The sequence below is a fragment of the Anopheles ziemanni genome, chromosome 2 (genome assembly GCF_943734765.1).
Source record: "Anopheles ziemanni chromosome 2, idAnoZiCoDA_A2_x.2, whole genome shotgun sequence".
NCBI classification, from domain to species: Eukaryota; Metazoa; Arthropoda; class Insecta; order Diptera; family Culicidae; genus Anopheles; species Anopheles ziemanni.
The window spans coordinates 25,720,685-25,748,206 of NC_080705.1; the positions used below are offsets into that span (position 1 = coordinate 25,720,685).

Here is a 27,522-nt window from a genome sequence, read left to right on the forward strand (position 1 = left end):
ATACCAAAATGAACACTTTCCATAACGATCCCTTTACACAAAACAGAACAGGCAAAACTTAAGCAACACATTTTTCAGGTTTTCTACGGATTTATAAAACAGTTTATTCGTTTCAACACAAGAATGAATTTCATTGCATTTCTCGCAAGCTAACATAACACGATCATCATCGTCATTCGGTAATAAAAAGTAATAAGGAAAAATTGTGGACGCGTGTGTGTGCCACAGATGGCAACAAAATGGCTAGCTATGAACTTATACAACAAGATAAAGGTACCACATATAGACAGCAAAAAGAAATACAAATCAATCGTATTAATAGTGAATCGTACAACGAAGCAACCGTAACTGTATCAAATGCATTTTAACGATGAAAGAAAGCCCTAACTGGAAGATTCTCTTGTGGCATACATGAACTTTCCTACTACAGCACGTTGCCTTTCAATCGATCAACGGTTTCTCCGGCGACTATTTGAATCAAACTCTCGTCGTACTCCTTGGATTCAGATGTTACGGAATGCAGAGGCACCGGAGAAGCATTCGAAGGTGTTTTTTCTACGACATTTGAAGACGTCGTAGCAGGCGATGATGCTGGCGAGGAAAACCATCCGTCCTGCCGACGACCACCTGGTTGTTCAATTGTGAACGATTTAAGTTAGCCATGCCGAAATGGAAAGGTAACGTAAAATAATGAAAATAAACAAAAGAAGAAATAATAAACAATTTAATAAAATTAATAAAATTTCGAAACACAATTTTGAATATCCTCCGGCATGGCTAGGCGTAGAACGAAGCAGGCCAAGATCGATCGAAGACACGAAGCATGTTTCGGAAATGAACTCAAGTGATCTAACACCGGATATTCCGTTTTTTCCACCCCGTACGATGGTAGTGGTTTGGAGCAGGACATGATCACACAAATCCTTCTACTTTATTCGCTCACAAAATGCATCTTAATGACTAAACTAAACAAACATGCAACCTGCGCGCACTGTCCGGCGACCGTTTTCCCGACCGTGACGCACCTTTTTCTTCCACTTTGCTTAACATTTTCCGATTCCACCACCCGACCATTTCACAAACGATCTACTACTTGCCCCGAAACAAACACCCGGGGGACACACACTACCATGAAACATGTTATTGTTATTTCTCCTCTGGTGAATGCATCGCGGAAAACTGTTTGCAACGCACGCAACGAGAAGAATCTCCAATCGACGCGGGAATGAGAAATTCTTTTGTCAATCAAATCCGATACAATCACTGCACATAATCCATCTTGCCCAATTGCCGAACCGATCGCCATCGTGTCCCGTTCCCGCCGCCGTTCTTCCGCACACGCCGCCGGAGGAGGAGAATTTATGTAGGCTTCACTTTTGTAACAATATTTGTTTCGATTGTAGCTTGTTTTTTGTCTTGGTTTCTAATGAGCTATTATAGCTCTGTTTCGGGTATGGTCTAATCAGATTTTGGGAATTGGTTTCTTATTGCCGCTGGCTAGAGCGTGCTTATTTTCCTAAGGGAAATGAAACAGAAATAATAGATTGATTAGTGAAAAGCTAACGATCACCTAATCTGGATCAAAAACAGATGAAATAAAAGATTGAAGAAGTTTAGTTTATTATGAGTTATAGATGTTAGAGTTTTATTAATGTTTATTGCTAAGCGAAAAATATGCATCACATAAGTATTGGAAAAGGAACGCACTAGAAGAACTAGTGTAAAGTGAAAGCCCACCAAAATTTGTTTGGCTTTGATGATTCTATAAAATTTAAACTTTCTCTGACTACGTAGCATATTTTATAAGTTTCGAAGCCGCTACACAGGCGACAATGCGCCGAAATACTACAATCGATCAATTGATCGACAAATCACTAATGGAAAGGATTCCCATGAACGTTCGGAAATCCGGCAGCAGGGGGACTAAATTCAACCCCTATCACGGTTCCACCGTTAGTTGTTTTAGTGTTGGAATTATCAGACTTGATTAGTGGTGCCTCCACAACCGGAGGCGGAAGTAATTCTCATTTCTTACTTGAAACCTTCTTCGACATTTCGTCGAAGTTGTCGTCCTGGATGTTCAACATCAGACTGTTGGCAGAGAGGTAGACGCGGTTCTGCGAGTTGGCGATCTGTGAGTGGAAAGAGGAGGAGAAATGGTTAATTAGTCAAAAATGTTTCGTCATAAACGACGGTCGGTGTAGACGGTGTCCTACCGTTCGAGCAATGTTCTGTGCGGCACGAATCTTTCGCAGCTTAAGGTAGCCGGGATTTTCGCCAACTGCAATACCCAACATTTTGGCCGCTTCCGCCTCTCCCTCCGCCTGGACGATCTTCTGCTGGCGTTCTTGTTTCGCGCGTTCCACCAAGAAAGCAGCCCGTTGGGCTTCCTGTTGCGCGACCTGTTTGCTTTCGACGGCCGCCGTATATTCCTTGCCGAAGCTCAGCTCCGTCAGAGACACATCGTCCAGGATGATGTTGAAATCAGCCGCCCGCTCTACCAGCTCCCGACGAATCAGCAGCGACACCTGCTGACGCTGGGTGATTAGCTGCGAGGCGTTGAACTTGGCCACCACACTCTTCAGCACCTCGTTACAAATCGAGGGCAACACTTTTTCGTCGTAGTCCTGACCAAGCTGACGGTACATGACGGGCAGTTTGCGGGCATCGGGCCGTGAAAGCACACGCAGCGAAATGTTTACCATCTGCAGATCCTTCGAACCGGTCGGGGAGGAAATCTTGCGTGGGCGCGACCGAATGTCGTAGATGATCGGATACTGGAACCAGGGGACTCGGAAGTGCAATCCTTCTGCGAACACATCATCGCCGACACCGCCAATACGGTTGAATATGATCGCACGGTGGCCACCTTCAACTGAAATTCGAACGGGAGAAAACATGAAATTAGACAACATAAACATATACACTCGTCTAGTAACGGTACCGAATGTTATGTAATGGAACGCATTGTAGCTTTTGTGAAACAAAATGTGTCCAAGTGCTTTTGGGGGAGGTTTTAAAATTTAATGAAAAGTATATGGGTTGGATGTTACCATATGTATAGCATCAATAGACGGAATTTCATAAAATGTCTACAAACACTCCACCAAAACTAGTTCCCGGCACTCCGAAAGAGGTTAGGTTGCATCACTCCATGACATACTATCGCGGTGCCGGATTATTTCGTCATATTGTCATATATTCTTACCGGTGTACATGGAGTTTTTGATACCGTAGGCTGCTGCTCCGACCGCGGCCAGCACTTTCAGTCCGGTGGTCAGCCCCGGTGGTCCACCTTTGCCGAATTTTCCGGCCAAATCGTTCAATTTACTTTGTGCCATTTTCGCAACTTGTATTCCTATGTGAACCAAAATATAGTAAAACTCGGTTATTTACTGCAGGAGAGCCACAACGGCACAACGAAGAGTCCCAAATAGGCTGAACGTCTTTAAAAATAGATAATCTTACGAATTACACGCAATTTTTATCTCCGTAATGAATTACACACCTCGTCTTTACAAAGATCACGGAATTTGGTTTGACATCTTCGTACTAGAGTTGGCAAAATCGAGTATCGGAAGATCGAAGACTCAATCCTATGACTTTGGAGTATCGTATTGTTTGAATTTTCTATGTGAAGACAATATAAAGTGATAAAAATATAAAATGTTCAATGCATTCATGAAATGATAGAAACAATCGTATGGTTAGATATGCATGGATTATATGACGGATTGGGAATCGGATCTTAGGGCGGTCGAGTTCTCGATCCTGGAGTCGAGCAAGATCCATTTCTCGAATCTGCTCGACGATGAAACTACTCGATATTTCAGAAGGAATTGAAATTAATACTTTACTTTAGGTGCGTACTTGTTTTTTTATAGGCACTGAATAGTATTATTTGTATGCGAAATGACGAGCATATTGTTGTTCAATATGGAATTGTGATTAAATTATGCTCAAGGTATATATAGAAAGGTCAATATTTCGGGGGTAACGATGTGTCAAGTCGAGAAATGTGAATTTGTCCTAAGCGATACCTGGTACTGTGTATATACATCGTCAGAACGTCAAACACGCGAAATTGTAATGATGTCAGACAACGAGCATCACAGCTCTGTCGATCGAGAACTATTTTTTAACATATCTGTCGCAACGCATTATTGTTTGTCTTCAACGTAGGGTGCCGCGTTACTTAGAATACTTTTGCAACGTTTTGTGGTGTTTTGCACGTCGGTGCGCGCGTCGAAAGTGCGGGAAAAATGTCAAAACACGATCGAGTGAAATCGGGTGGCTTCCTGGATACGTTGCTCGGTCGGCCACACAAGAAGAGTGGACGACACGGGGGAAGTGCTAACTATGGAAATGGATCGAGCAGCGGTGGTGGCACCATCGGGCACAGTGGGAGCTACGGGAGCCTCAACGGGGGCCGACCCCTGTCCGGCCAGGACGCGGACCTAGCGTCCCTGATCGAGTCGAACGAGACGCGCAAAATGAGCGAAGCGGAAGTCAACCAACTGTTTCTCGAGATCCTCGAGGACATGAACATTCCTCAGGACAAGCGCGATCCGCTGCTGGAGAAACCGCTCGAGGAGAAGCGAAAGATGATCATGATGCACGTGAAAGGTACGTTGTTTCGTAAATCCGTCGTTGCTTGCTTGGGACGGAGGCATGGAAAGGCACATACCAACGCCAAAAACCAGTCGCGGGCTCGCGACACGTCGGGTCAACGAGCAAGAAAGAAAGGGAAGGTAGTGAAAAGATTGGTTCATATTTGATATCCGTTTGTTATGTGTTGTTACTTTTTTAAAACAAAAAATTTCTACGTTTCAACGCCTCCTACTACGAAAAATAGATAGACTTATCTTGAAAGTGCTTTGTGATTGTGTACACAACCTTTGGGTGAAACAAACGTGAAACCTTGAAGTAAATTACGCGCGCGGAATCGTCGTGACCCACTAAAGCGTCCTCAATGTCCCCCGTCTGCAGTCCGAGTGAAATCATCGACATGTTCTTGTGCGTGGTGGTGGATAGAGAGCAATGCGGTGACCTTCCTGCTTTGCTCGACACAGCCACTCGAAGAAGAGGAGGAGGCCACGCCAACCAAACCATGGTACTGGAAAGCGCACTATCGGTGCAGGAGTGCATTACTGCGATCAAGAAATTCACAGATCTCCGCAGTGTCTGCGTGTACCAACAAGACCTCGATCCGTCGACCAACTCAACGGATTGCATCTTTAATGCCACGATGGAAACGAACGGCGGTTGTGGCATTGGGACATTCTGTCACCTCCCGCTGCTGTTCGCTGGCAATGGATGGATCGGTGCAGCAAACATGCCAAAGCTGAAAATGTGCAAATTTTTACTACACAGCTGGTAATTCCGTAGATGTTATTTTTAGAATATATAAGCGATCCCGATGCCATTAATATGGAAAATTAAACCGTCCAAATGGAACGAAAAAGTGTGACTACAGGCGTCCCAGAGATCGTCCGGCCTCGAGTGGGTTCCAAAAATATATATTTACACCCCTCATTTCGGAAATGCAGACCTGTTCAGTCCGACCATCGTCTCTGTAGTCTCGCAAATGTCCAACATGTTAGTCGACCAAGACTTCTTTATCGTCTAGCGGTGAATCCCTTGTGGTGCCCTCCTTTACGTTTCGTTGGCTTGCGAAATCTTATCAGGCTTACGAGACTTCTGTTCAAACAAAGCCATCTCCCGACTCTAGATAGTTAGAATGCATGCATCGAACGCCACGAGTGCAAACGATTCGTCAAATAAGAAGCTAGTCGAAAAACCGTGGGACTGAAGTAACCACATACCGGGTTAGAGAGTAACTAATGCAGTACCGATCACGTAAACGGATTCGGGCTAGAAATCCAACTATTGTTTATGTTGATGATTGGTGGATGATAAGCCAAACATTTAATTTACTACCACCTTGTTAAAGAGACAGCCCTTTTAAACCCTTTCGAGATGATAACGAGTTTAAAGCCTGTCTTGTCTACCAAGAACATTTCAACCAGCATACTATCCGCATGAGCTCACGCCTGTGTATTCGCCTTATCGCGGAACTGCTTATCACGTAGCTCACCACGCCGAAAATTTACCACTATGCCAGCGTTCAGGGCATCCGGTTTTGTTGAGAGAGCGCCACATTTTCGTGCGGTTGCGGGTGCAGTCTGCAGTGGTGTACCCAGTCCAAGTAACCGCGATGAAAATCGCCAACTGGCGTGTGATAATCGCTATACAAATTGTCGTCATTACCAGCTGATGTTGCTGTGGTTACCGAGAAGTAAGAAGGAACCAGACCGAGCGACATACAACAGGCCACCGATATGGCAGCGCAACAGGTGTCCCCGCAGCGGTGTATGGTGCCGTGCGTGCGCGGGAACGAACGGTTCAGTGTTGACATTTTCAGGGGTGTATAAAAAGGGAGGAATCGGTTTACTCCTGTTTTGAAATTCCTATGGTAATAACAAGGCCCCTCGCTTACACGCTTCAGCGCATTTTTGTTTTCCGTCCAACTGTGTATTGGGCTTGACGTAATTCTCTTGGAGAATCATGGTTTCTGAATAGCTTTTCTTCAAGACGAAGGAATTTGATTAATTTTCTTCACCTTGATGTCAACACAGTTTGAGTCGTTAAACGTCCTTTGCTTTTTCGAAGCAAATCAATCATCCTTCATGCCATCACCAAGGTAACCCTTAAGAGTACCTTGATGATCTTAAACAATATACCGTTGAGTCGGGTTTATTGAAGTTGCAAATTAAAATACCGTCGATTTACCTTTCTTAGTTAGGGATTGTTACAAAATTTAATTTCTTTTTTAATTTACTCATACTTACTATTAGTTTAATTTTTACCAATAGTGTTTCATCATCCCCTGCCTTTAAGGGTTCCGCTGTGCAAAGTATCATTTTCCTTGCCACGCAAAAAGAACCAGCAGCGAACCCAAAATTGGCCACGGTGTCATAAGGAAAGTTTGATATATTATCTCCGACCTTATCAGCACGCGTTGTTAATCCCAACCCCCGGCGAAAGGAGTGAACACATGAGCAGGAGAAAATGAAGGCACACCTTCACGGTTCAAGGTTACCGCACGTTCCTCCACGTTCCAAGGTTGGTAGCGGTGAATGGCAGATACCTTTTGCGGGATAATCCGCGAAAACTCTCCCCCAATTCGTTCCCCGTTCTGCCCGCTTGTAAGGTACTAAAATTCTTTATCTTTACGACCGGCTCCGTGTTCCATGCTAAGAATCATTCTAACGTCGGCCAACTAATAGGCCCCAGTGTGTGTGTGTGTGAGTGTTTGTGGCGCTGGTGTAGAAAATTACCCCGAACGGCCATCAGGTTGCTCCGTTCTGACCAGTTCTTTTTAAGCGTTTGGCTGCTTCATCTGTCCGGAAACGAAAACCCCATCCGGCGGGTCCGTAAAATGCGTCTACAAGATTCTTTACGGCTGGTCCGAAACAGCGGACCTAACGGTTGGGAAAGTTTCAATCGATAAACCAGAGGCGACACCAGAGAGGAGGTTTTTTCATCGTTTTCGGATGGACGGTTCTTTGCGCGCCCGCGGACGTAAAAGTGGACCCCGATAAGGAGACCGGTCAACCGGTCCGGAGGGAACAGTTAAACCACCTCCGTAAGAAACACACACACAAACAGACACATCGACTATCCACCACGGGGGGAGAATATCTTTTGTGAGTGTGACCGGGGAACCCAACGGGAGAAGACACACATCGCATGTCGCGGTTGACTCATGGCCAGGTTCCTTATAAGTGCATACCAATCGAGGGTTTTTTTTCTTATACTCCTCATGTTATTTTCATTTGTTTCTTTTCACTTTTGGGGCCGTTGTCACCGTCCAAGCAAAGGTTGCAACTGTCATCTTACGCGCCATTACGGGCCGTGTCTTGTGGCCATGTCCGGTCCCGATGGGTGTCGCGCATCTTTGTCTGTCGGAGCCTAAGTAAACAACGCTATGCGAACCACCACCCCGATCATCATCGTCAAGGCAATCGGATGGATAATTCAACGGGCAAATGGCAACGTCATTCGGCTGAGGATGTGTCTGTTTTATTTCTCATTTCCAGCCGACAACGAATGTCACCGAGAAATTGTCGGTAATTTTATTCGAGAATATATGATGAATCTTGAGCGGGAAGGACAAAAATGGACGGGCGCGCCCAACGTTCACAGTAGAACGATATTCTGATGAGGTAACCATGCTTTCTTTCAACGTGTTTTCCTTTGCTGTTTCTTCAGTTCGGCTTGCTTTGTTCAGTTTAAATTAATTTTGCTTTATTTGCTGTTTTTCTTAACAAGCTATGAAACTAATATATTTTATTTTACTTCAACAAATCGTGTGCATGGCGTCGAAACAAGTGCAACCAATGGCTTTCTTTGAAGTTACAATTTTATAACACTTATTATATAGTTTATTGACCTAATGCCGAGCGCAATGGCTTGGACTAAACAACCATTTTCTTTGCTATGCCACATTAAAACCGAATTAAATTGCCCCCCAATAGCTTGGCAATTCTAAAACTCATTACACAAAATAAAAGAAAAAGACGTGCAGAGACGTGGAGGTAGAACTAGGCAAGCATAAACACGCCCGATCCCGATAGGGACGTGGCCGCCCATTTGGCCTACTTGTTCTGTTGCTTCAATTAAGCAGGGGTAGGCAAACCGTCGTTTATGTTTCTTTACCGGCTCGGTCCGAAGAATGTTTCCAAAGTGTTCAGTTTTAATAATTGATTATTGATTATTTGATTATTTTCTGTTTTCGATGCAACTTGATATGTAGTCGTATCAATTTGAATTAAAACTCAAAAAGACAATTCAGTTTTTGTAGGGAGGATTTTCTTTTATGCTCCTGAAATGTCGACCAAAGAACTTCATTTCAATCGTAACGTAAACGAGATCGTTTCCCATCAATCAAATCATATTGATTAACGAAATCTAACAATAAAGACGCCCAATTTTCAATTGTGGTAAATACATATGAGAAACAATGAATGGTTATCTGTTGACCAATCCTAAATTAAAAGAAAAAGAAAAGCAAAATAACTAAGAATATTTGAAGTCTTCAATAGATTGGTTTAGGTTTGAATTTGATATCTCTTCTGTTTATAAATTGAAATTAATTTCTTATATTTTCGTTCATTATTTTTAGGGCTATTCATTATTTAGTGTCAGGGTTATTCAATGAATTGTGTTTGGCGTTCTGTAAACATAAAAAAGCTTTACTAAAATGTAGTCAAACCTATGATTGCCTACCCCTGCCGTAAAGCAACCTGCAAGCTAATCGTTACTTCGTGGTTGCATTGCTTCTGCCAGCACCGTGGTGCGTTCTCTGCGGTCGAGTTTATCTAGGTGCGCCACGTGCGCCGTTCTCGACCGAAGCGCGAGAAAAGCGTGCTTGCATCACGTTACGTCAAGCGGCGCACAACAACAGCCAGCCAGTGCCACCGCTTCCTCCCCCCCCTTCGCACCCTTGCCCCACGCGGCAACGTATTTTTCTCGCTCGATCGCAAACAAACGCCTCACTTGAACCAACGCCTAACCGTCCCTGCGTTCCCCACCCAGGCTCCCTGGCCAAGCAGATCGCCGAGCGATGCGGTTTTCGTCTCAGCCACTATTCCTGCAATTCTGCACGTCCCTTCGCTATGGATGCACTTCTCTTGTTCGCTTCACGTGCGCACCAATTTCCGCTCCTTCCTTTGTCCCCACCACCGCCATTCCCTTTCCTATGTCCTTGCGTCATTCGTTCCCTCATCAGCTGTTCATTCTTGCGAATAGAATAAAACCACTTGACCACCCAAACGATCGTTCCGCCGCCGCTGGTCTAGTCGTTACGGATGATGGTTATTTCTTCTGCTTCCAGCGAGCGCTTTCTCGCACATCCCTTCCCCCGAAGTTCAAGGTCAGCTTCTTTGCCCAGAACCAGCCGCTTATGATGGCTGGAATGGCAGCATCCATACTCTCGCCATTCTGGAACGGGTGGTCCTCGGTGGATAACCCGTTTTTTCTCCCATTTGCATTACATCATCACGCTCGTCGGCAACGTCGGTGTCCGGTTAGCTTCGTCATATTTTTGCTTAGGCAACACGGTGAGGCTGGATCGTTGCCTGAGTTATGCGAGAGGCACGTGAAGAACAAATTTTTTGACTATTTCGAGCGACATTCTTCCTGCAATATGATCATCCTTGGGACAAGAGACGATGCACGACGTGTTTAACATGTTTGCCAATGCTAGCCGAATCCCCTCCGTCCGTCCGTGTTGTAAACTTTATTTCCATCGATCGATGATGCACCTGCATGTGCGCACGAGGATCACTCTTTTGGCACGTTGTTCGCTCGCTGGTCCACCGATCAGACAACAACAGACCAACGACGGTGACGGTTCTCGTCCGTCCATGACACCATCGTGCTAAAATTATCGCTTCACTAATGGTAGCTCAAAGAAGAAGTAGTGGGTAAAAAAAATACACTGCCTGTTTACATCCCCAGTCGAAATGGGGTACGGATCCGTAAGGAGGAGAACAGCAAAGAGATCACGGGTAAAGACATACGACGCGCATCCCAAAGCCACTCATCATCATCCTTTTCATCATAACGGAAATGATCTACCGGTCTGCCGAGCGCGTAATCAAACACAAGTTCTTCTTCGGTCCCGTAGGATGATGATTAACTATGCTCTACACGTAAATAAAAGTTATGTTCTAAACATCGCTAAAAATAGATTACCAGTTTGTTGCGAGCTCCAATGTGAACTCGTACCAACCATGTGCCCTTTCCGATATACGAAAGGGAGTGGAGAAGAGGGCACTTGGGCATCGAAAGCAATGTTTGACCGTATGTGGGTCATTGATAAATGTACTGCGATACAATGGGCCGCGCGATAATGAACATGTTTAACCATATTAGTTGATGGCTGTTGAAAACATAAATTAAATAATATGCTGTGCAGAAAGTTGCCACATACAACTGAAAATAGGAAATATTCATATTTTCTCCATTGTTTAAATCATATTAACGTTTGCTTCTTTCAGGCTCTTATCCAGGGTATCAATCAAAACTAGCCTGGAAAACATCGCATTTTTAAAGCACCATACTTATCCAAGCATTAGTTGGATTCTCTGTTTGTTTTTTCATTCTCTATATAATCTTGAATACATCCATTGGATCATGCCCAAGATAATATAATGCACCATATCAAACTCTCATGAACTACCACCATATTGCTTAAAGGTTTCAATTCAATCGATCTTTAAACAATAAGGTTTCGTTACTGTGAGTTTAAAAAGTAGTTAAGCAAATTAAACTTTAGTCCACACAAAACGATGCTCGAAATGGTTGCATACATTTTAAAACAAATGTAAAAATAAATCAATGTGCAGCGGAAAGGGCGTTGGAAATTAAGTTAAAGGTTAATGAAGTGTTTTGAATAAATCGATAAGGTGAAATAAATTCTACGTAAAGTAATGATCCAGCTTGAAGGCAAATACATTTCACTAAATATTCACTCTCCATGTTTCAGTCCATCTAGTTGCCCCTACATCAAAAGCAAAAAAAAGGGTAACTTCTTGTAAAACAAACATATTTGTGCCTTACTTTTAATCAAGTTTCATTCGTTTGATTAAAAATTACGACCTTAAAGCACTCCATTTGAATCCGTTTACAAAATAACGAGAAAACAAATGGAATCCATTTGAAGTTTGTGCTTAAAGACACGACGCATTTAAGACCGCTACGAAAAAAAAACCATTCTATCGGTCGCCACTAGCAACAGAAACAGTTTCAAAGCCAGCTACTAACGTACGTTCCCCCTACCAAACTTTCGCATTTTTATTTTGCAGGTAAAACCTCGACCGAGCATCGGGCCAACTCTCGTTTCGAAAAGCCGTCCGACTATGTGCAGTACCTGCGCGATGGTGATTACTCGAGTCGGTCGCAAAAGGTGCTGGCGTGCGTCGAAAGCCTGCGGGTATCGCTGACCAGCAACCCGATCAGCTGGATCAAGGACTTTGGCGAGGACGGCATCAACGAGATCGTTTCGCTACTGCGCTTCTGCAAGTCGGTCCCGCGCCGGATGCCGAAGATCGAGTACGAGTGCTTACGGTGCCTGAAGGCGATCATGAACAACTCCTGGGGCCTGAATGTGATCCTGTCGCCGGACCAGCACGCGGCCATCCTGCTCCTGGCACAGTGCATCGACGCGAGCCACCCGCAGACGATGTGCGAAGCGATCAAGCTGCTGTCCGCGGTGTCCCTCATCAAGGAGCGCAACGGTTACCAGAAGGTGCTGCGTGCGATCACGAACGCCACGATGATGATGAAGCCGGGATCGGAGCGGTTTCGACCGATCGTGGATGGGCTGTTTGTGGAACGGGACCGCAACCACGAGCTGACCTGCAGCACGATGATCTTCATCAACTGTATCATCAACACACCGGTTGATATCAACTTCCGGTTGCATCTGCGCTGCGAGATCATGCGTGCCGGCCTGTACGATCGGCTCACCGAGCTGTCGGAGGTGGTGGAGAAGAGCGGCAACGAGAATCTGGTGAACCACTTTAAGATCTTCAACGGGTACCGGGAGGACGACTTCGAGGAGTTCAGCAACCGGTTCGACAACGTGCGCCTCGAGCTGGACGACATGAACGACTGCTTCGAGCTGCTGAAGAACATTGTGGCCGAGACGAGCAGCGAACCGTACTTCCTTTCGATCCTGCAGCACCTGTTATTCATCCGCGACGACCACCAGTACCGGCCGGCGTACTTTAAGCTGATCGAGGAGTGCGTCTCACAGATCGTCCTGCACAAGAGTGGCTGCGATCCGAACTTTGACAGCCGAGACTTCCACATCGACACCAGCACACTTCTGGACGACATGGCGGAGAAGACGAAGCAGCTCGAGAGCAAAAAATCGGAAGACTTTGAGAAGCGCATGACCGAGCTGCAGACGGCACGGCAGGAAGCGGAAGCGCGTGCCGCCGCCCTCGAGGATCGGCTGAAGGAAATCGAAGCGTCGGGTGTCGTGTCGCCGAAGGGCAAAAGTAAACTACCTCAGATTAACATTCCAGCACCGCCAATGATGCCGGGTGGCATGCCGGCACCTCCCGGTGGTGCACCCCCACCTCCCCCACCACCCTTCCCGGGGATGATGATGGCCGTCGGTCCTCCACCTCCGCCCCCACCGATGCCCGGTGCCGTGCGCATGCCACCACCTCCTCCGATGCCGGGCATGGGACCACCGCCACCGCCACCTCCCATGATGATGGGTGGAGGTATGAGACCGCCCGGAATGGCTCCACCGTTCCCCGGGGCCGCACCACAACCCCTACCGTACGGCTTGAAGCCGAAGAAGAAATGGGACACCGATGGGCCAATGAAGCGTGCCAACTGGAACGGGATCGATCCGAAGAACCTCTCGGAGAACTCGTTCTGGGTGCAGGTGCAGGAGGAGAAGCTGGCCGACAACGACATGCTCGCCCGGTTGGCCATGAAATTTTCCTCCAAGCCGGCGGCCAAGCAGATGGACCGAGACAACTCGGACCGGCCGCAGTCGTCGAAGAAGAACATCGATCTGCGTGTGCTCGACGGAAAGGCGGCCCAGAATCTGCTCATCCTGCTTGGGGGCTCACTGAAACATCTCAGCCACGAGCAGATTCGTGTGTGCCTGCTCCGCTGCGACACAACCATCCTCAGCCCGAGCGTGCTACAGCAGCTCATCCAGTATCTGCCACCACCGGACCAGCTGAAGCGCCTACAGGAGATCCGAGCACGGGGCGAGGAGCTTGCCGGTGCGGAAAGTTTCGCGGCCACAATCGGCGACATCAAGCGGCTCGGTGCGCGGCTTCAAAGTCTCAGCTTCCGGATCAACCTGCCCGACATGGTGGCCGACTGCAAGCCGGACATTGTGGCAGGTACGGCCGCCTGCGAGGAGGTGAAGACAAGCAAAAAGTTCGCCAAGGTGCTCGAGTTGATACTGCTGCTCGGGAACTACATGAACTCCGGCTCGAAGAAGGATCTCGCGTTCGGCTTCGAGATCAGCTTCCTACCGAAGCTCTCCAACACCAAGGACTACGAGAACAAGCAGACGCTGCTGCACTACCTGGCCGAGGTGATCGAGAGCAAGTTCCCGGAGGCGCTGACCTTCTACGAGGATCTCTCGCACGTCGACAAAGCGTCCCGCGTCAGCCTGGACATCATCAAGAAGACGATGACGCAGATGAAAAACTCGCTCAAGAACCTCGAGTCGGATCTGAACAACAACAAGGTGCCGCAGAACGAGGACGATCGGTTCCACGAGGTGATGGGCCAGTTCGCGGTGGAGTGCCGGGGGCAGGTGGAGGTGCTGATGCGCATGCTGGCCCAGATGGAAACGCTGTTCAACAGCCTCTCCGAGTACTACTGCTTCGATCCGGCCAAGTACACGATGGAGGAGTTCTTCTGCGACATCAAGGCGTTCAAGGATGCGTTCATCCAAGCGCATGCCGACAATCTGCGGTTGCGCGAGGAGGAGGAAAAGAAGCGGCGCGCGCTGGAGGCGAAAGAGCGCGCCCAGCGGGAAATGCTCGAGCGCCAGCAGCGTAAAGCGGTCGAGCTGGTCAACATTGACGCGGTGCAAACGCAGGAAGGTGTCATGGATAGTTTACTGGAGGCGCTACAGACCGGGTCGGCGTTTGGAAATCGGGAACAGCGGCGCCGTCGTGGGCCCCGGCCAGCCGGTGCCGAACGGAGGGCGCAACTTAATCGGAGTCGATCGCGCACGGGCATAACGGCGAACGCGTTTTCGAGCCGAGAAATGCTCTCCGAGCTGCTTGGGCCCGCGTAGTAGTTAGTTGGTGCCTTTCGTACCTGCTTGAAATGCTAGCTTTGCAATACTTTTACATGTTGAAATATGTGTGCGGTATGTAAAGATTGACAAGGGAAATATCTACTACGTACAGATTTTTCTTCTGTTATTTTATTAGCATTGGAAACATTGGTAGAACTTTCATCAATTACCGGAAGAAGTTCAGATAAGCGAACTTCCTAGAAGACGTGAATTGTTCATTAGATGGAAGTAAAATGAAAACGAACCGTAACCATGGAAACTGGTATCACCTAGCAACAGAAACGCCAAGAATGAGAAAATGAAAGACATGTGGCAAAACATATGTAACTTTTAAGATATGATTGACATTCAAATAACAGAGGACGACAAAAAACGAGACAAGGAAAAATCAGTATTTCAATTAATCTGAAAATAAAAAAAACAACAACAATTGTGGTGGTTCATTAAAATAAGTACGATGGTTAAAGCAAACTTTTTGTTATAAGTTAGAATCGGTCACATTTTGTATACAGTCAGTTAGGAATCGCGCCATCAGATAAATGTTTAGACCGAACTATCCTCTCCAACGAGAACAAATTGTATAAAGCAATGCAGACTCTTCCTCTTCCAATCCACAACGACGATGCCCCCCTTGCATTGTTAGCTAATAGCAGTGGCATTATTCCATTAGACATATTTCAGTTGTCTTGTTGCATATTCACACCGAATATCCTTCGAGAAGTAGAAAAATAAACACAAAAATTACAATTGCCAAATCTTGACAAACTAATGCAGGCCCAATGTGTGCTGCTGCGTTTTGTTGCCCCACTGGAGGAGGAAAACGAACCGTCACCACCCCAAGCGCCTTAATAAAACATGGAAGTGAAAAGTGATAGCAATTCCGCCAACGCCACACGACGCGCACAACACGCAAAATGCGAATGCACAAACCGCACCACACTTAAGCCGTACGAAAAGGAAGGATATGAGTTATGAAAGGCTTTGCCATAGCATTAGAAGACGGATGGGTAAAAGAGTAAATGAGGCCCCGGCCGCCATGTTTTCGATCGTGGCTACACCTCTTGTGGACGTTTAAACTGAATGTATGCAATTGGTGATACATTAATTCGTTGAATTCAACCTACGAATATTTGAACCGTAGTGTGTACCGTTAATTTCGGCTACGCAATCAACCTAAGGGTGCGGTATGAGGGGGGCCCACGGGCCCCCCTTATTTCTCAAAACTATAACAAACTCTCTTTTTCGGTAGACCTAGCGCAGTCCGCTCGCTTCGCTCGCTGCGGGCGCGCCGCCGTTTCCAAATCATTTCTTCGGCTAAACTCATTGTTTCATGCTGTCCATCATGTGTGGTATAGTTTACTTACTAGTAACTTAACATGTAAAAGTATGTTAACCCGCATTCAACCTCCACTGCGTGATTAGTTTAAACCGTTATGTTCTTTTAAGCGAACCGTTAGCGTTCAAAAATCGAAACGAATGCATGCTTCGCGCTTTGCATAGCTTCAGGCGCTTAATGTGAACCAGCAGGAAGAGGAGAATCTAGCCCGGGGCCTCATTTACTCTTTTACCGACGGATGTAATACGTGTCGTAGGTGCATCCTTTAGCGAAAGGAAAAATATGTGTATATGCCCCTTGAATAAATAATAATAATGATACATCTTAAATGAACGCGCGTCCGGACCGACGAGGTCTGCGAAACTGCAAAAGACAACAAGGCCAGAGGGAAGAGATAAATGGGAAGATTTGTAAAATCGACATTTATGAAACCAGCCTGGACGCTTATAGGGACGAACCGAACGACGTGTCAAATACAGAACGTTCAAAATATCATCGAAACGAATGAAATTATACGTATTTTTGCTAGCATGTTTACAATTAAACATTAAAACGCGCCCCTAAAGAGCCAACCCCACGCGGCAAACGGTCGGAGATTTTTACAGCATTTCTTTTTTTACTGTGTTTAAGCTATTTTGTTGCTAAACAATTAAAGTTTTTTTCTTGTTAGCTGGTAGCCTAAGTGTACAGTTTTATTTTTTTGTTAAGAAAATAAATATTATCTTTTCTTGAGAAAAAGAAAACAAATTACTTGGTCTTCATGTTTATATAAACTCCTCATTAAGCATTACATTAAATTGCAATCCAACTATAAAATAATCGTGTGATTATATTTAAAGCATTCAAATTTAAGCGTAAACTAAACTAAACAAAAAAAACAAAAATTCTTTTCGAAAGTTTTCTAATCGTTTTTGAGAAAACTCCATTGTTAAATCCCTCATTAACTCCAAAATTCCTATACTCCACGTTACTCTCATAATTTTGATGCAAATCACATTTCGTTTTTTATTTCATAAAAGGAAATCATCGCTATTTAATTTCTAGGTCACGTTTCAAGCGCTTAAGAATTCTCAATTCGTCAACTGATCTACTATTATAAAATAATTAATTAAATTGGTTATGCAAGATTATTGTAAGTAAGCTCAGACGGTTAACAACATATATTAATTTAAAAAAGGTAATTTAAATAATAAAAATCCATAAACATAAATAATTAAGCAATATAAATATGTTCAGCAAAAGCTACCATCTACTAAATCTGTGGGAAAATTGGTTCTAACTCCTAGTATGGAGTTATCCTCGGCCCTGGATACAACAAGCAAACGTGCTTGTTGGAGGAGAATAACGTTTATTATTAATTTCGCTTTACGGATACGTGTCGTAATTCGAAGTAATTGAATCAATCGCTGTATCGGAACGAAATCTTCATCCGTCTTGTGCAGGCACATTTCGCATTGAACAATAATGAAAATGTCAAGAAACTGAAAAATTGAGTAATGAACAGATTAGACATTGGGAGACGAGTTACTAGAGACAATTCAGGCTTACTTACCATCGAATCTATGTGTGGGGGGCTCGCTGAGCTGTCTTGAATCGTGTCAGGATTAACCACTTCAGTAGGGATTCCAACACCTGAATCAAACCCAATAGTTGGCTCCTGCGGCTGAAAATATTTCCGTAATATTGTAATATGTGCACGACATGCGGACATGTAATTTACATTGTATTTTTCACTCAACTGTCATCAATTCCGTGGCAGCCCCTTGTACAACATGCGCTCCGATCCTTATTGGAGCATCTATGGCAACATTGGGTTCATCTGTAACTGGTGTATCCTGGCAAGAAACGAAGGAAAACCGTGAATCAATAGTAACTTCCCTATTTTCTCAGACTCAAACAAAGCATACCGTGATTAAAGATGGCAATCTGTATTGATCCGATACCTCTAAAATTTTTCCATCGATAGTTGACAACGTGTTCATCAAAGTCGATACATTTGCAACAACAGCCGATGTTAGTGCTAATCCTTGTGAGTCTAGTACTTGTGACAACTCAGCGGGCTGTGCTTTTCTTTGTGTCGGATCGGATACCTCGATGCCTGGCGTTGTAAGTGGGTCACGTGATCCTTGATCGTTACTTCGGTATGCGATTGAAGTATCACCTGTTGCAGTAGGAACTTCAGCTGCACGCATCACCAGCTGATCAACTAGAGGCGTCGGAAACTGCTGTCGTAGCTGAGCCAATTGGTTGAGAACATTGTCGATCATCGGAAACAGGTTGGATTCATTATGATAGCTGAAAATATCGAAATTTCTTCGTGGAGGTGGCCAAACATCCACCAACCGTGGTAATCGACGAGTAAAATCTGTCACACGTCGACCCCGTGGCACTCGAACCGGCGCTTCGACCGTAGAGCCGGATGAGGAACTACCCGAGCGTGTGAGTACACCTCTGGCCTGGACAGTAGGCTGGGGATGGATTATTTCTTCTGCTGGAGGAGTTGGAACTCCATGTGGGATATCTGCAGCAGGTAGTCCGACATTCGAGACGTTATTTGGCATTGCTACCGGCGCCAAATCTACGGAACATGCTCTCTCAGGTAGTGCATTTAGCAACTGTCCGTCTCCTGACATACCGGACGGATCCGCGATCGGACCTACAGCTTGTGTCGCTAGTGCCGGCGGCTCAGTCCGTCGTGGAACTGTTGTTTCAACAAGCGGCGTGCTAGCTGACAACGGCCTCGATAAGAAGGGCATGTTAATGCCTCGTAAGTCAATCTCCTGAAAGTTGTCGTTCAACGGTAGCCTTGGAATGCCCAACTCAGCTAGTACTAGCTCCTGCGTGGATGCATCCGTGAGCGACATCGGTGGGTGATCGGTCCCGGTGCAAAGTTCCAAAAATTCCCGAGCACCGTCGGCGTCCTTGCTGCCAAAATGTTCATCCCCATCAAGCGCCATGGTCGATGGGTTTGGGATGAGCATTTTCTCTGCCAACTGGTATGGGTCTTGCAATTGGCCCCTGGATTCAGTTGGCGAAGATTCACGGATCGCATCAATAGCTTCGTGTGGTGAAAGAGTAGCAACAGTTCTATCCGAGGCATTTTCTACTACTGGTTGTTCGACTAGGGCGGGAGTAGGCGCTGGAGTAGACACAACTACTTCTACTTCTACGATGGGGGGGAGCGTTGGTTTCTCTTTCACTTTACGATTAATTTTCGCAACATATCGATGGTATTTTTCTAGAACGGTAGAGCGCCATGTTAAGCAAACCGAACACACAAACGCAGGAGAAAAACTTACTCTCTTGCTGATCATAATATTCAACAGTAAGACATTTTTCTCCCTCGCAAATTTCCTCCAAAATTGACGCAGTCGATGCAATATCGATCAAATCTTTGAGGTTACAATCACTGCAAAAAGAAGCGTCGTTTGGTAGAGAACACTTTGCACAATTACGGGCATCATACGCAACCAATTACCTCACATGTTGGTATTCACTATCAGTAGGTAGATCAATATTCTTCGAATTTTTATTAATGCCCAAGTATTTCTTTCGGAGAATTGACTGCAACGAACTCATTTTCGGTCAGCTTGCACATCGATCCAGTTACAACGGATTTACGTTTTTTTTCAACTAGCGACCGACAACGGTTTGCTTTGACAGTTCAACAAAAACTGGCAACACTTCCAAACTGCCATCAATGTCTGATGTGATGTTTGACGAACCAAAACAAACGTGTTGGAATATTGCCGGTAGCAGGGGAAACATTTTAGTGGATAGGAATTTATTTCATCACCATGCCGAAGCTAGCTGAGGTAAGAACAAAACTATTACACAAAACACTTTGCTTTGAATATATAAAGAAACATTACTCTATCTTACTCGGCAGCTTGCAGGGGACGAGAACTCTGGGGAAAGTTCGCGCACGTTTGTGTTCGAAGACGAGGGCCATACGCTGGGAAATGTGCTCAAGAGTATCATCTGCAAATAGTAAGTACAACGGCGACCAAAAATGTTAACGCTTCTTGCTTAAACGTGTCGTTTGATCTTGCAGCCCGGACGTGAATTTTTGTGGATACACCGTTCCCCACCCGGCGGAAAATAAAATGCACTTTCGGATACAGGCCGTCGGTAAAGTGCGCGCGATCGACGTTTTGCGTCGTGGGTTAGCGGACTTGGAACGCGTATGTGATCACACGATAGAAACGTTTGAGAAGGCGGTAGCAGAGTACAATGAAAATGTTTAAATAAATCGTTAAATCAATCAATTCATATAATAAAGACACGCGGGCACATTGTTTTCGGATTTATAAAATAAGACGTTTTTTTCATGTCAAACCACGATATATTTATTCATGAGAAATGTAGTTCAAGAGTTAGGTGGACTTATACCGACAGTCGAAGTCTGCTAGCATGTTTCAACACAGCATTTGCCACTAATAAAAATGATGGAGAAAAAATAGTTCAAGGATAAATTTGTCAGTTTCATACACCATATTTTCGAATAAATTCGAATGATGTAAAAACCGTGTAATAATTTCACTGTAATTATCCTTATCTGCACCCGCGTATAAGGATGCGCTAATAAGTGTTTGATAGTGAATATAATTGATCCACCAATAAAAGTTCGATTGTGCAAATAAAACCATTTCTTTTAATGTCTAGTCACTAATAGCTACATACGTACGAATAATGTTGCGCTCAAGTGATGGTTTTGTTGTTTTCAAAATCCGGACATTGATAGGTTAGCGGCTAAAAAGTATTGGATTAAAACCACACTACGGACAGTTTTCCTTTTCAGCAAGGAAAAAATTGGAGATTGATTTCAATCTGAAAATAGATTTAAGGAACCATGCTAACCCGGTTCCAGCATCCAATAAATCCTACCGAAACAGATCGGTGTGAATTTCATCATCCAAATTGATTTTGGTTGTCCATTGAAGATATCGAGTGGACAACGTGACAAGCCACATTGCATCGGAATCGGGAACACGGCAAGAAAATTTGCAGTCGGCCGTTACGAGTCGCGGTAGGCAACAAAGCACTGTTTTTCACTGTACAAAACGGTATACGTTCCGTGGCGACCGGTTTCACTTACACGCCTGGAGGAAGGAGTTATCCAGCTGCTTTGCTCGATGGATGGGTGGTTTTGATGGTTGGTGAGGTTAGCTTGGCGGAAAAACTGGACGCATGTAGTACGAATTCAGGGAAACGGAAACGAAGGTGCGAATGTGGAGTGTAAAAAGTAAAAGGCCTTAGAAAGGATAGACCAGGTGAACGCAGACGAGCCAGAGAAACGTCCCGAAACCCTACAGTTGGAGGATATCTGTGCTATCTGCCCCTATGAAACATAGTTAATGCTGGGATTGACCAGTGATGAATGAAGTTTGAAGAAAAGTAGATCAGGCCCAACGGTGAACGAAGTGCTGGATCAAACGCCTTCCGATGCTGTTATTATCCCGATGCTCGCTGAATCCACTGGAACTGATGAAGAGACCCCGCATGCTAAAACATTCATTATTGTATATTCCCTAAGAGGTTGGAAGAACACCTAACTCTAGCTAAACTATCTCTAACTAGGGAACGGGGAGAGAATTTTGAATCGCAAAGACAATGGATTAAAATTGTAATGGGCTAAAACCAATCGAATATTAGTGGAATATTAAGCGTTTCGCGATGTTTTCTACGTAGTGTATGAATTAACAAGATTTTTGAGCAAAACGTAAAATACATGACTTATTTTCATTACTCGAAAGAAAGGGATCGACTAAGACACACGACAGTGTCATGTTTCATGGTAGAAATTCGTTTTAAGTCACACTTCCTCTATGCAAGCTGATAAATAAACTTCTCCTAATAGTTAGAAAAGAACTAAAAAGGGAGGAAACAAGAACTGAACAACGAACAGGTGTTATCGGATGAAACGAAACTGGATATTCGTACACTTCGAATCCGTTCCCTTTGAAACCACCTACCAGGATTGTCCAAACTTCCTTTTACCTCCGCTCTTACGGCCACCACCACCACCGCCCCCATTGCCGCCGAAATTGCCGCGACGGCCACCACCACTTCCACCACCATTGCCACCACCACCACCACCACCGCCGGACGAACGACGGCCACCACCTCCGTTCTTTGACTGATAGTTATTTTGCAGCTTTCCGGAATATTTGCCCGACGGTGGGGTGTACATTTTCTGCGAACCAGTAGGGCTCGGCTTTGGCTGTTTGGGGCCATTGCTATCGCCCGTCGACTTGCCATTGCTGTCGAACGTGATTGGCGCGTGCCGCTTGGTGCTGGCTCTGGTGGTTTCTTCGGGTTTTTGTTTTTGCTGAAAAAGATTTGTTAATTGATACATAAATTGAGCGCTCCAACGGTACCACCAGTGAGTGATTTGCTGTCGATTCTTACCACTTTCTTTTCTTTCGGCACAACCCAAGACAGATGGACGACCGATTTGAAGCTTGGCGGCGAGTGGAATAGATCCCTGATCAATGTACTGATATTTGAAGTCGTCTTCAACGCCGTGGCTTTGATTTGGTTCTCTTCCGATTTCATTTCTTCCGCGGTTTTACCCTTGACAGCTTCTTGCAATTTCTTGATGTATCTGGGAATGCAAAGGGAGAAGGAGGGTGAAATTTAAAATTTAATCACATTTAAATGGGCGATTATAATCGAATAAACCTACCCTTGCGTACCCCGTGCGAGGTACTGGAGTCTTGAGCGGAAATCCTTCAGTTTGGCCGGATCTTCCGGGAATGTGAGAAATTCGACTGCCTGCTTGCCAAGAATGTGGAGCGCGTACAGCAGACATTCGGCATGGGAAAACTGGAACGAAGGTGTTTCGTTCATGTCGGCATCCAGGGGTGGCAATGGCATGTACTCCTAAAGGAAATAAAAAGCGAATAACAGTGAATACTAGTTTTATGCGATCGAAAACTTTTCACTTACCAAAAGTACATCGTAGATGGCTTCTACCTTTTCCGAGGGCTTCTCGAGTGTTCCACAGAAAGCACACATTTCTGCAAACACCTTCAACAGTCGCAGTTGGGTTTGATGTTGATCGTCGGTTGCTCCGATCAGGTTCCACACGTTCGGACGAAGGAACTTCTCGCACATGAATTTCACGAACTGGGTCGACTCTACCTGCGACTGTACAGCATCGTAAGGGTAAGTCAAATTAGTTTAGCGTGTTTCAACAATAAAAAAAGGTACAAATGTTCTGTAATACTTACGGAAAAATACGGCATTGCCTCAGTGGAACATTGAATGAAACGTTCCACATTTTCATCGTCAGAAGCCAGCGCACCTGGGTCACTTTCCAAGTCAGCTTGCTCGGCCGCAATCGTTACAAGCTCCACGTGTCCCGGGAGCGTCTTGCTGAGTTTCGTCTGGTTCAGAATGGACATACACTGATGGAACTCGTCAGAAGTCACATCCTGTAATCCAAAACAACCTAATTAAATATTGCTCAAACCAACGAGGTCAGTCAGTTCAATAAAACGTACCAAAGTAATTTTCTTCACTTCGGTAATGACGAAATCCTCCACTGCTTTTGTAAGGATTTCAGGTTCCATTTTCATTAACTTGTTGTTGATGAACTGGAAGCTCCGGAACCGGGTCGTTTCATCTCCAGCCACGATTTGACTGAAAATTCCAGTAAGCGTGCCCACGGCGTCATACTGAAGGGTAAATAACCGCAAAAGGTACAATTTATTTTGGAGTTTGCAACAGAAAAAAACCCTTTAGGACAATACCTTTGCCAATGTAAGCAGCGATTGATGGACCTGCAGCAGCTCAGCGGCATCTTCGGTGATGAGCAATTGTGCCAGAATGTCGCCTATGCGGGGCGTATGTTCGGTTGTATCACGGCACAGCAGCGGCAAGTCCTTGATAGCCTGGCGTCTTATCTAGATGGTGGAAAAGGACAAAAACGAAAGTTAAAAAAATGGACGGCATCGACATTTTTTTCCACCGTAACCTCAATCCGCTGCCTACCTGCGTGTCCTCGTCTTCGCACAGGTCCAGTTGACAATCGATGGCATGGTCCGCAAGGGAGGGGAAGTGCTTGAAAAACTTCCCGATAAATTGGGACGCCAGCCGTTTTTCCTTGGCCGAACCCTTCACCGCATCGAGGATCTCCTTGTATTCGGCTTCATGCTGTGGATACGTAGTTTAAAATGTATTTTCATCGAACAAACGTAAACAATCACCAAGCTAACTCCCGGCCGACGCCATCATTGCCACGAACCTCCGCAATTTTTTCCTTAGCGTCACTAAGAATCTCGTAGTTTTTGTACAGCTTTTCTATTCGGTCACCGAACTCGTCCATGGTCACGCACTAGTTTAAGATAACTTTTATAAAAAGTAAACGTTGATAAAATGCTGAAATTTCGGCATACTAGATAGTCTTGCAATCGGCACTTGACTGCTTCAGTCACTTTTTCTTTCGAAGCTACTTGACAGTAGTGATGTGAAAATCGGCTCCGACCAACTCCGGAAAATTTTGGAACCGGCTCCGGAACTGGTTACAAATTAACGGCACCGGAGCCGGATCTGAACAAACTAACTAATCTCCACGATTCTTTCATTGGCGCTTTCAAAAATCATGCGAACAAAAAATAAAGAGGTTCCTAAGATTACAGCCGTCAGTTCGGAGCCGGAGCAGCCTTAGTTCGGAACCGCTAGTTCGGAACCAGTAGTTCGGAACCGGTTCCGAGCTAATGCCGGAATATTACGGGACCCCTTGTTAGGCCCGTGAACCGTTGGTGTGGAGTCGGCTCCGGAGCTATTAGTGCGTTCCGGAGTGCCCATCACTACTTGACAGTTTTCTACATGACATTGAACAAGGTGGCGAGAATAAGCTGTTTCAAGTACGAACCTTAAGTCAATTAATAATTTGAACGAGCAGTTGCATTTGAGCAGTTTTTGGCTCAGTTTTTCTACTATTCCCCTCGTTGTTTTCACTTGTGTAATGTTAACAAGTTATCATTTGTTGTTGCTATTTATTTATACATATTTTACCAAAAGAACCATAAGTCATGAAAATTGTGTAGTAGCCTTGATCACTGGTTGAAAATAATTTCATCGTATGGACAAAATTCCCCAATTTTCATATGTTTGAATGTGCGTGAAACATTGATGAAAAATGTTGCATTCGTCTGGCAGGGCCTTATGAGATTTTATCGCATTCAAACCCGAAATTGAGTCTTTTATCTAGCAAAAACAATTAAATTAACTTAACTTTCTTATAATTTTAAACATAACACAAACGCTATCGAATCTGACGTCCACTGCCACCAGCCGCATTATTCTGTAAGTTATAAAACGCTTAAGCAGAAAAATGAAAATGGAAATGGTTTTAGAAAACAAAAAATGCAGATAAATGTGATATGATATATTCAAAATATTTGTTTTGTCACAGTAAGAACACAGCCGGAGAGCTTTATTTGCAAAATTAAATGTAACGGTAAAAGATTAAATCAGGCTCCAGCGCTCATTCGGATTGTAGATCATCGGTCGTATCGTGAATCGATTCAAAATCAATTCGAAGCACATGATGTTTTCGTTTGAAAAGTTTATCATGTCGCGCAGAAATCCATAAACCAAATACAACTGATACATGATGTATGTGGTAAAACAATTATGAGCTTTCGAGAATTTACACAAATATTACCCGTCCCTTACTGAATACGACTTTGTAATGATTACGTATGATTTTCAAGACTTATCCTGTGCATTTAACAAGCATAAGCTACTTTTATTATTACTATACTTTTAACTATTGATGACTATACTAGTACCATTTATATCAATTTTTTGATCCAGTTTGAGCTTACTTTCATCTTGACGCACACTAATGTATAAGTGAGCTCAAATATTCCATCCATCTGCTGCGAAAGTTGTACTTTTACTGTGAAATCTTCGTTTTCGCCCACTCCCTCTATTTCTATGGTGATCCATGCGCATTTCTATCCGCTTCGCTTAATTTTCTCCGGCTCGCTTCATCATTTTATTTCGCTGCCTTCTGCCTCATAAAAAGTGGACGAAAATTTTATGCCTTTATTTTTATTCCTATATTAATTTACCATCCATCCATCCACTTCGCTACGGTTGCGGGCCAGCGGAGGCACGGATGGCGACTGCCCGCGCCTAGGAAAAGGCTACCACCGGACAACGGCGCGTAACGCCCGTGCGCCTCCCCAAAAGTGGAGTGTGCTGCTGGTGGCGCATTGGAGCATGGGCTGGAGATATTTTTCTATGATCGCTATTAGCACCAGCATTCGACCGTTTGCCGAGCTCATCAAAACAATAATCATTAGAATAATGTCGATGGTTATTGCGAGTATTTGTTGATTAATTTGATTTTTATGCCCGCTTGCGGACGTTTGTCACCCAGCTGGATCGAACGGTTGTTGCCGTAGGTCCTGTTTCACTTTCCCGCTGGGAGGGGGGGCCCGTTATGAGAAAACATTTTATTGGAATTTAACGAAAAAGGAAATTTGTATATTTGGAAAAAAGCATGTGATAAAACGGTTCGCTAATGTGTCGAAATCCACACCACCGGGAGGAAAAAAAATGGAATGTACACAGATGCAGTTACACCTGACTTGGGAGAAAAGAGACATTCCGGTCCCATATGCCACGTTGGCAGAGCCTATAAAACCATCAAAATCAGAACACCACTTCAATCGTGAAGTACAAACTGTTGCCCGTGCATGAGATATGTGTCGCTCTAAGATTGCGCTCACCTTAAGCCTCTGGATTGTCAATTTTAAGCCCCTTTGGAGCAATTTATGATCCTTGCTCCCTGTCCTTTTTCATCCCGCAAGGAAAACGTACATACCTAGCTTGGTGTATCGTGACGTGAAAACCTATTTTTTCACCCGCCTTCTACTTGCCTGGCCACTTGTTTGTCTACACACTCGTCGTGGCTCAACCATCTAGTTCAACGTAATTTATTCTTCTAAACATTTTCTTACCGCCGATGGTGACGATAAACACAGACATCAGCTTTTAGCCCTTGGCATACACCGCGGGCCAAACGTGTAAACATCGGTGTGGGACGAAAACGGAACTGATTGTTCGGTATCATTTCCTTGCCGGCCATAAAAACCGTGAGCTCATACAACGGCGGCACATTTCAATCAAGCTGCATGGAAACTGCACGATCGTCTGCTGATAAGACGATGGCTAGAGCAAATCGATGGAAGCCGAATCCATCCGACATACCAACCTTGACGCACGTTTACCTAGACGGTTTAAACTGTTGATCTTTTTTTTTTGGTAAAAATGGGAAGACCAGCAAATTTGGCCAAAATTTGGGTCT

The 27,522-nt window shown here is 44.8% G+C and overlaps 4 protein-coding genes across 7 annotated transcripts; 2 read left to right on the top strand and 2 right to left on the bottom strand.

The window, feature by feature from the left end:
* Positions 1–226: 226 nt before the first annotated feature.
* LOC131282743 (prohibitin-2) lies at positions 227–3,363 on the bottom strand. Of its 3 annotated transcripts, none has more exons than XM_058312278.1 (4): positions 3,209–3,363; positions 2,217–2,875; positions 2,036–2,132; positions 227–627 (listed from the first exon to the last, which is right to left on the bottom strand). In XM_058312278.1, exons 1-4 carry the CDS (start codon positions 3,339–3,341, stop codon positions 425–427), a joined length of 1,092 nt encoding a protein of 363 aa, XP_058168261.1. In that variant the 5' UTR covers positions 3,342–3,363; the 3' UTR covers positions 227–424. The 3 variants fall into 3 exon arrangements, with proteins under 3 accessions (XP_058168261.1, XP_058168264.1, XP_058168263.1); XM_058312281.1 differs by lacking the exon at positions 227–627 and adding an exon at positions 863–1,516; XM_058312280.1 differs by lacking the exon at positions 227–627 and having other exon boundaries at positions 2,025–2,132.
* Positions 3,364–4,166: 803 nt separating this feature from the next.
* On the top strand, positions 4,167–14,939 carry LOC131282676 (protein diaphanous). The gene is made up of 2 exons (XM_058312203.1): positions 4,167–4,626; positions 11,874–14,939. Exons 1-2 carry the CDS (start codon positions 4,263–4,265, stop codon positions 14,852–14,854), a joined length of 3,345 nt encoding a protein of 1,114 aa, XP_058168186.1. The 5' UTR covers positions 4,167–4,262; the 3' UTR covers positions 14,855–14,939.
* Positions 14,940–19,990: 5,051 nt separating this feature from the next.
* LOC131281376 (probable DNA-directed RNA polymerases I and III subunit RPAC2) lies at positions 19,991–20,448 on the top strand. The gene is made up of 3 exons (XM_058310703.1): positions 19,991–20,008; positions 20,083–20,183; positions 20,248–20,448. Exons 1-3 carry the CDS (start codon positions 19,991–19,993, stop codon positions 20,438–20,440), a joined length of 312 nt encoding a protein of 103 aa, XP_058166686.1. The 3' UTR covers positions 20,441–20,448.
* A 1,502-nt stretch (positions 20,449–21,950) lies between these two features.
* Positions 21,951–24,573, bottom strand: LOC131286023 (apoptosis inhibitor 5 homolog). Of its 2 annotated transcripts, none has more exons than XM_058314884.1 (9): positions 24,445–24,573; positions 24,192–24,353; positions 23,951–24,103; positions 23,702–23,875; positions 23,429–23,632; positions 23,145–23,345; positions 22,882–23,078; positions 22,605–22,800; positions 21,951–22,524 (listed from the first exon to the last, which is right to left on the bottom strand). In XM_058314884.1, the coding sequence occupies exons 1-9, from the start codon at positions 24,523–24,525 to the stop codon at positions 22,165–22,167; spliced, it is 1,728 nt and encodes a 575-aa protein (XP_058170867.1). In that variant the 5' UTR covers positions 24,526–24,573; the 3' UTR covers positions 21,951–22,164. The 2 variants fall into 2 exon arrangements, with proteins under 2 accessions (XP_058170867.1, XP_058170875.1); XM_058314892.1 differs by having other exon boundaries at positions 21,951–22,493; positions 22,592–22,800.
* Between the last annotated feature and the right edge of the window lie 2,949 nt (positions 24,574–27,522).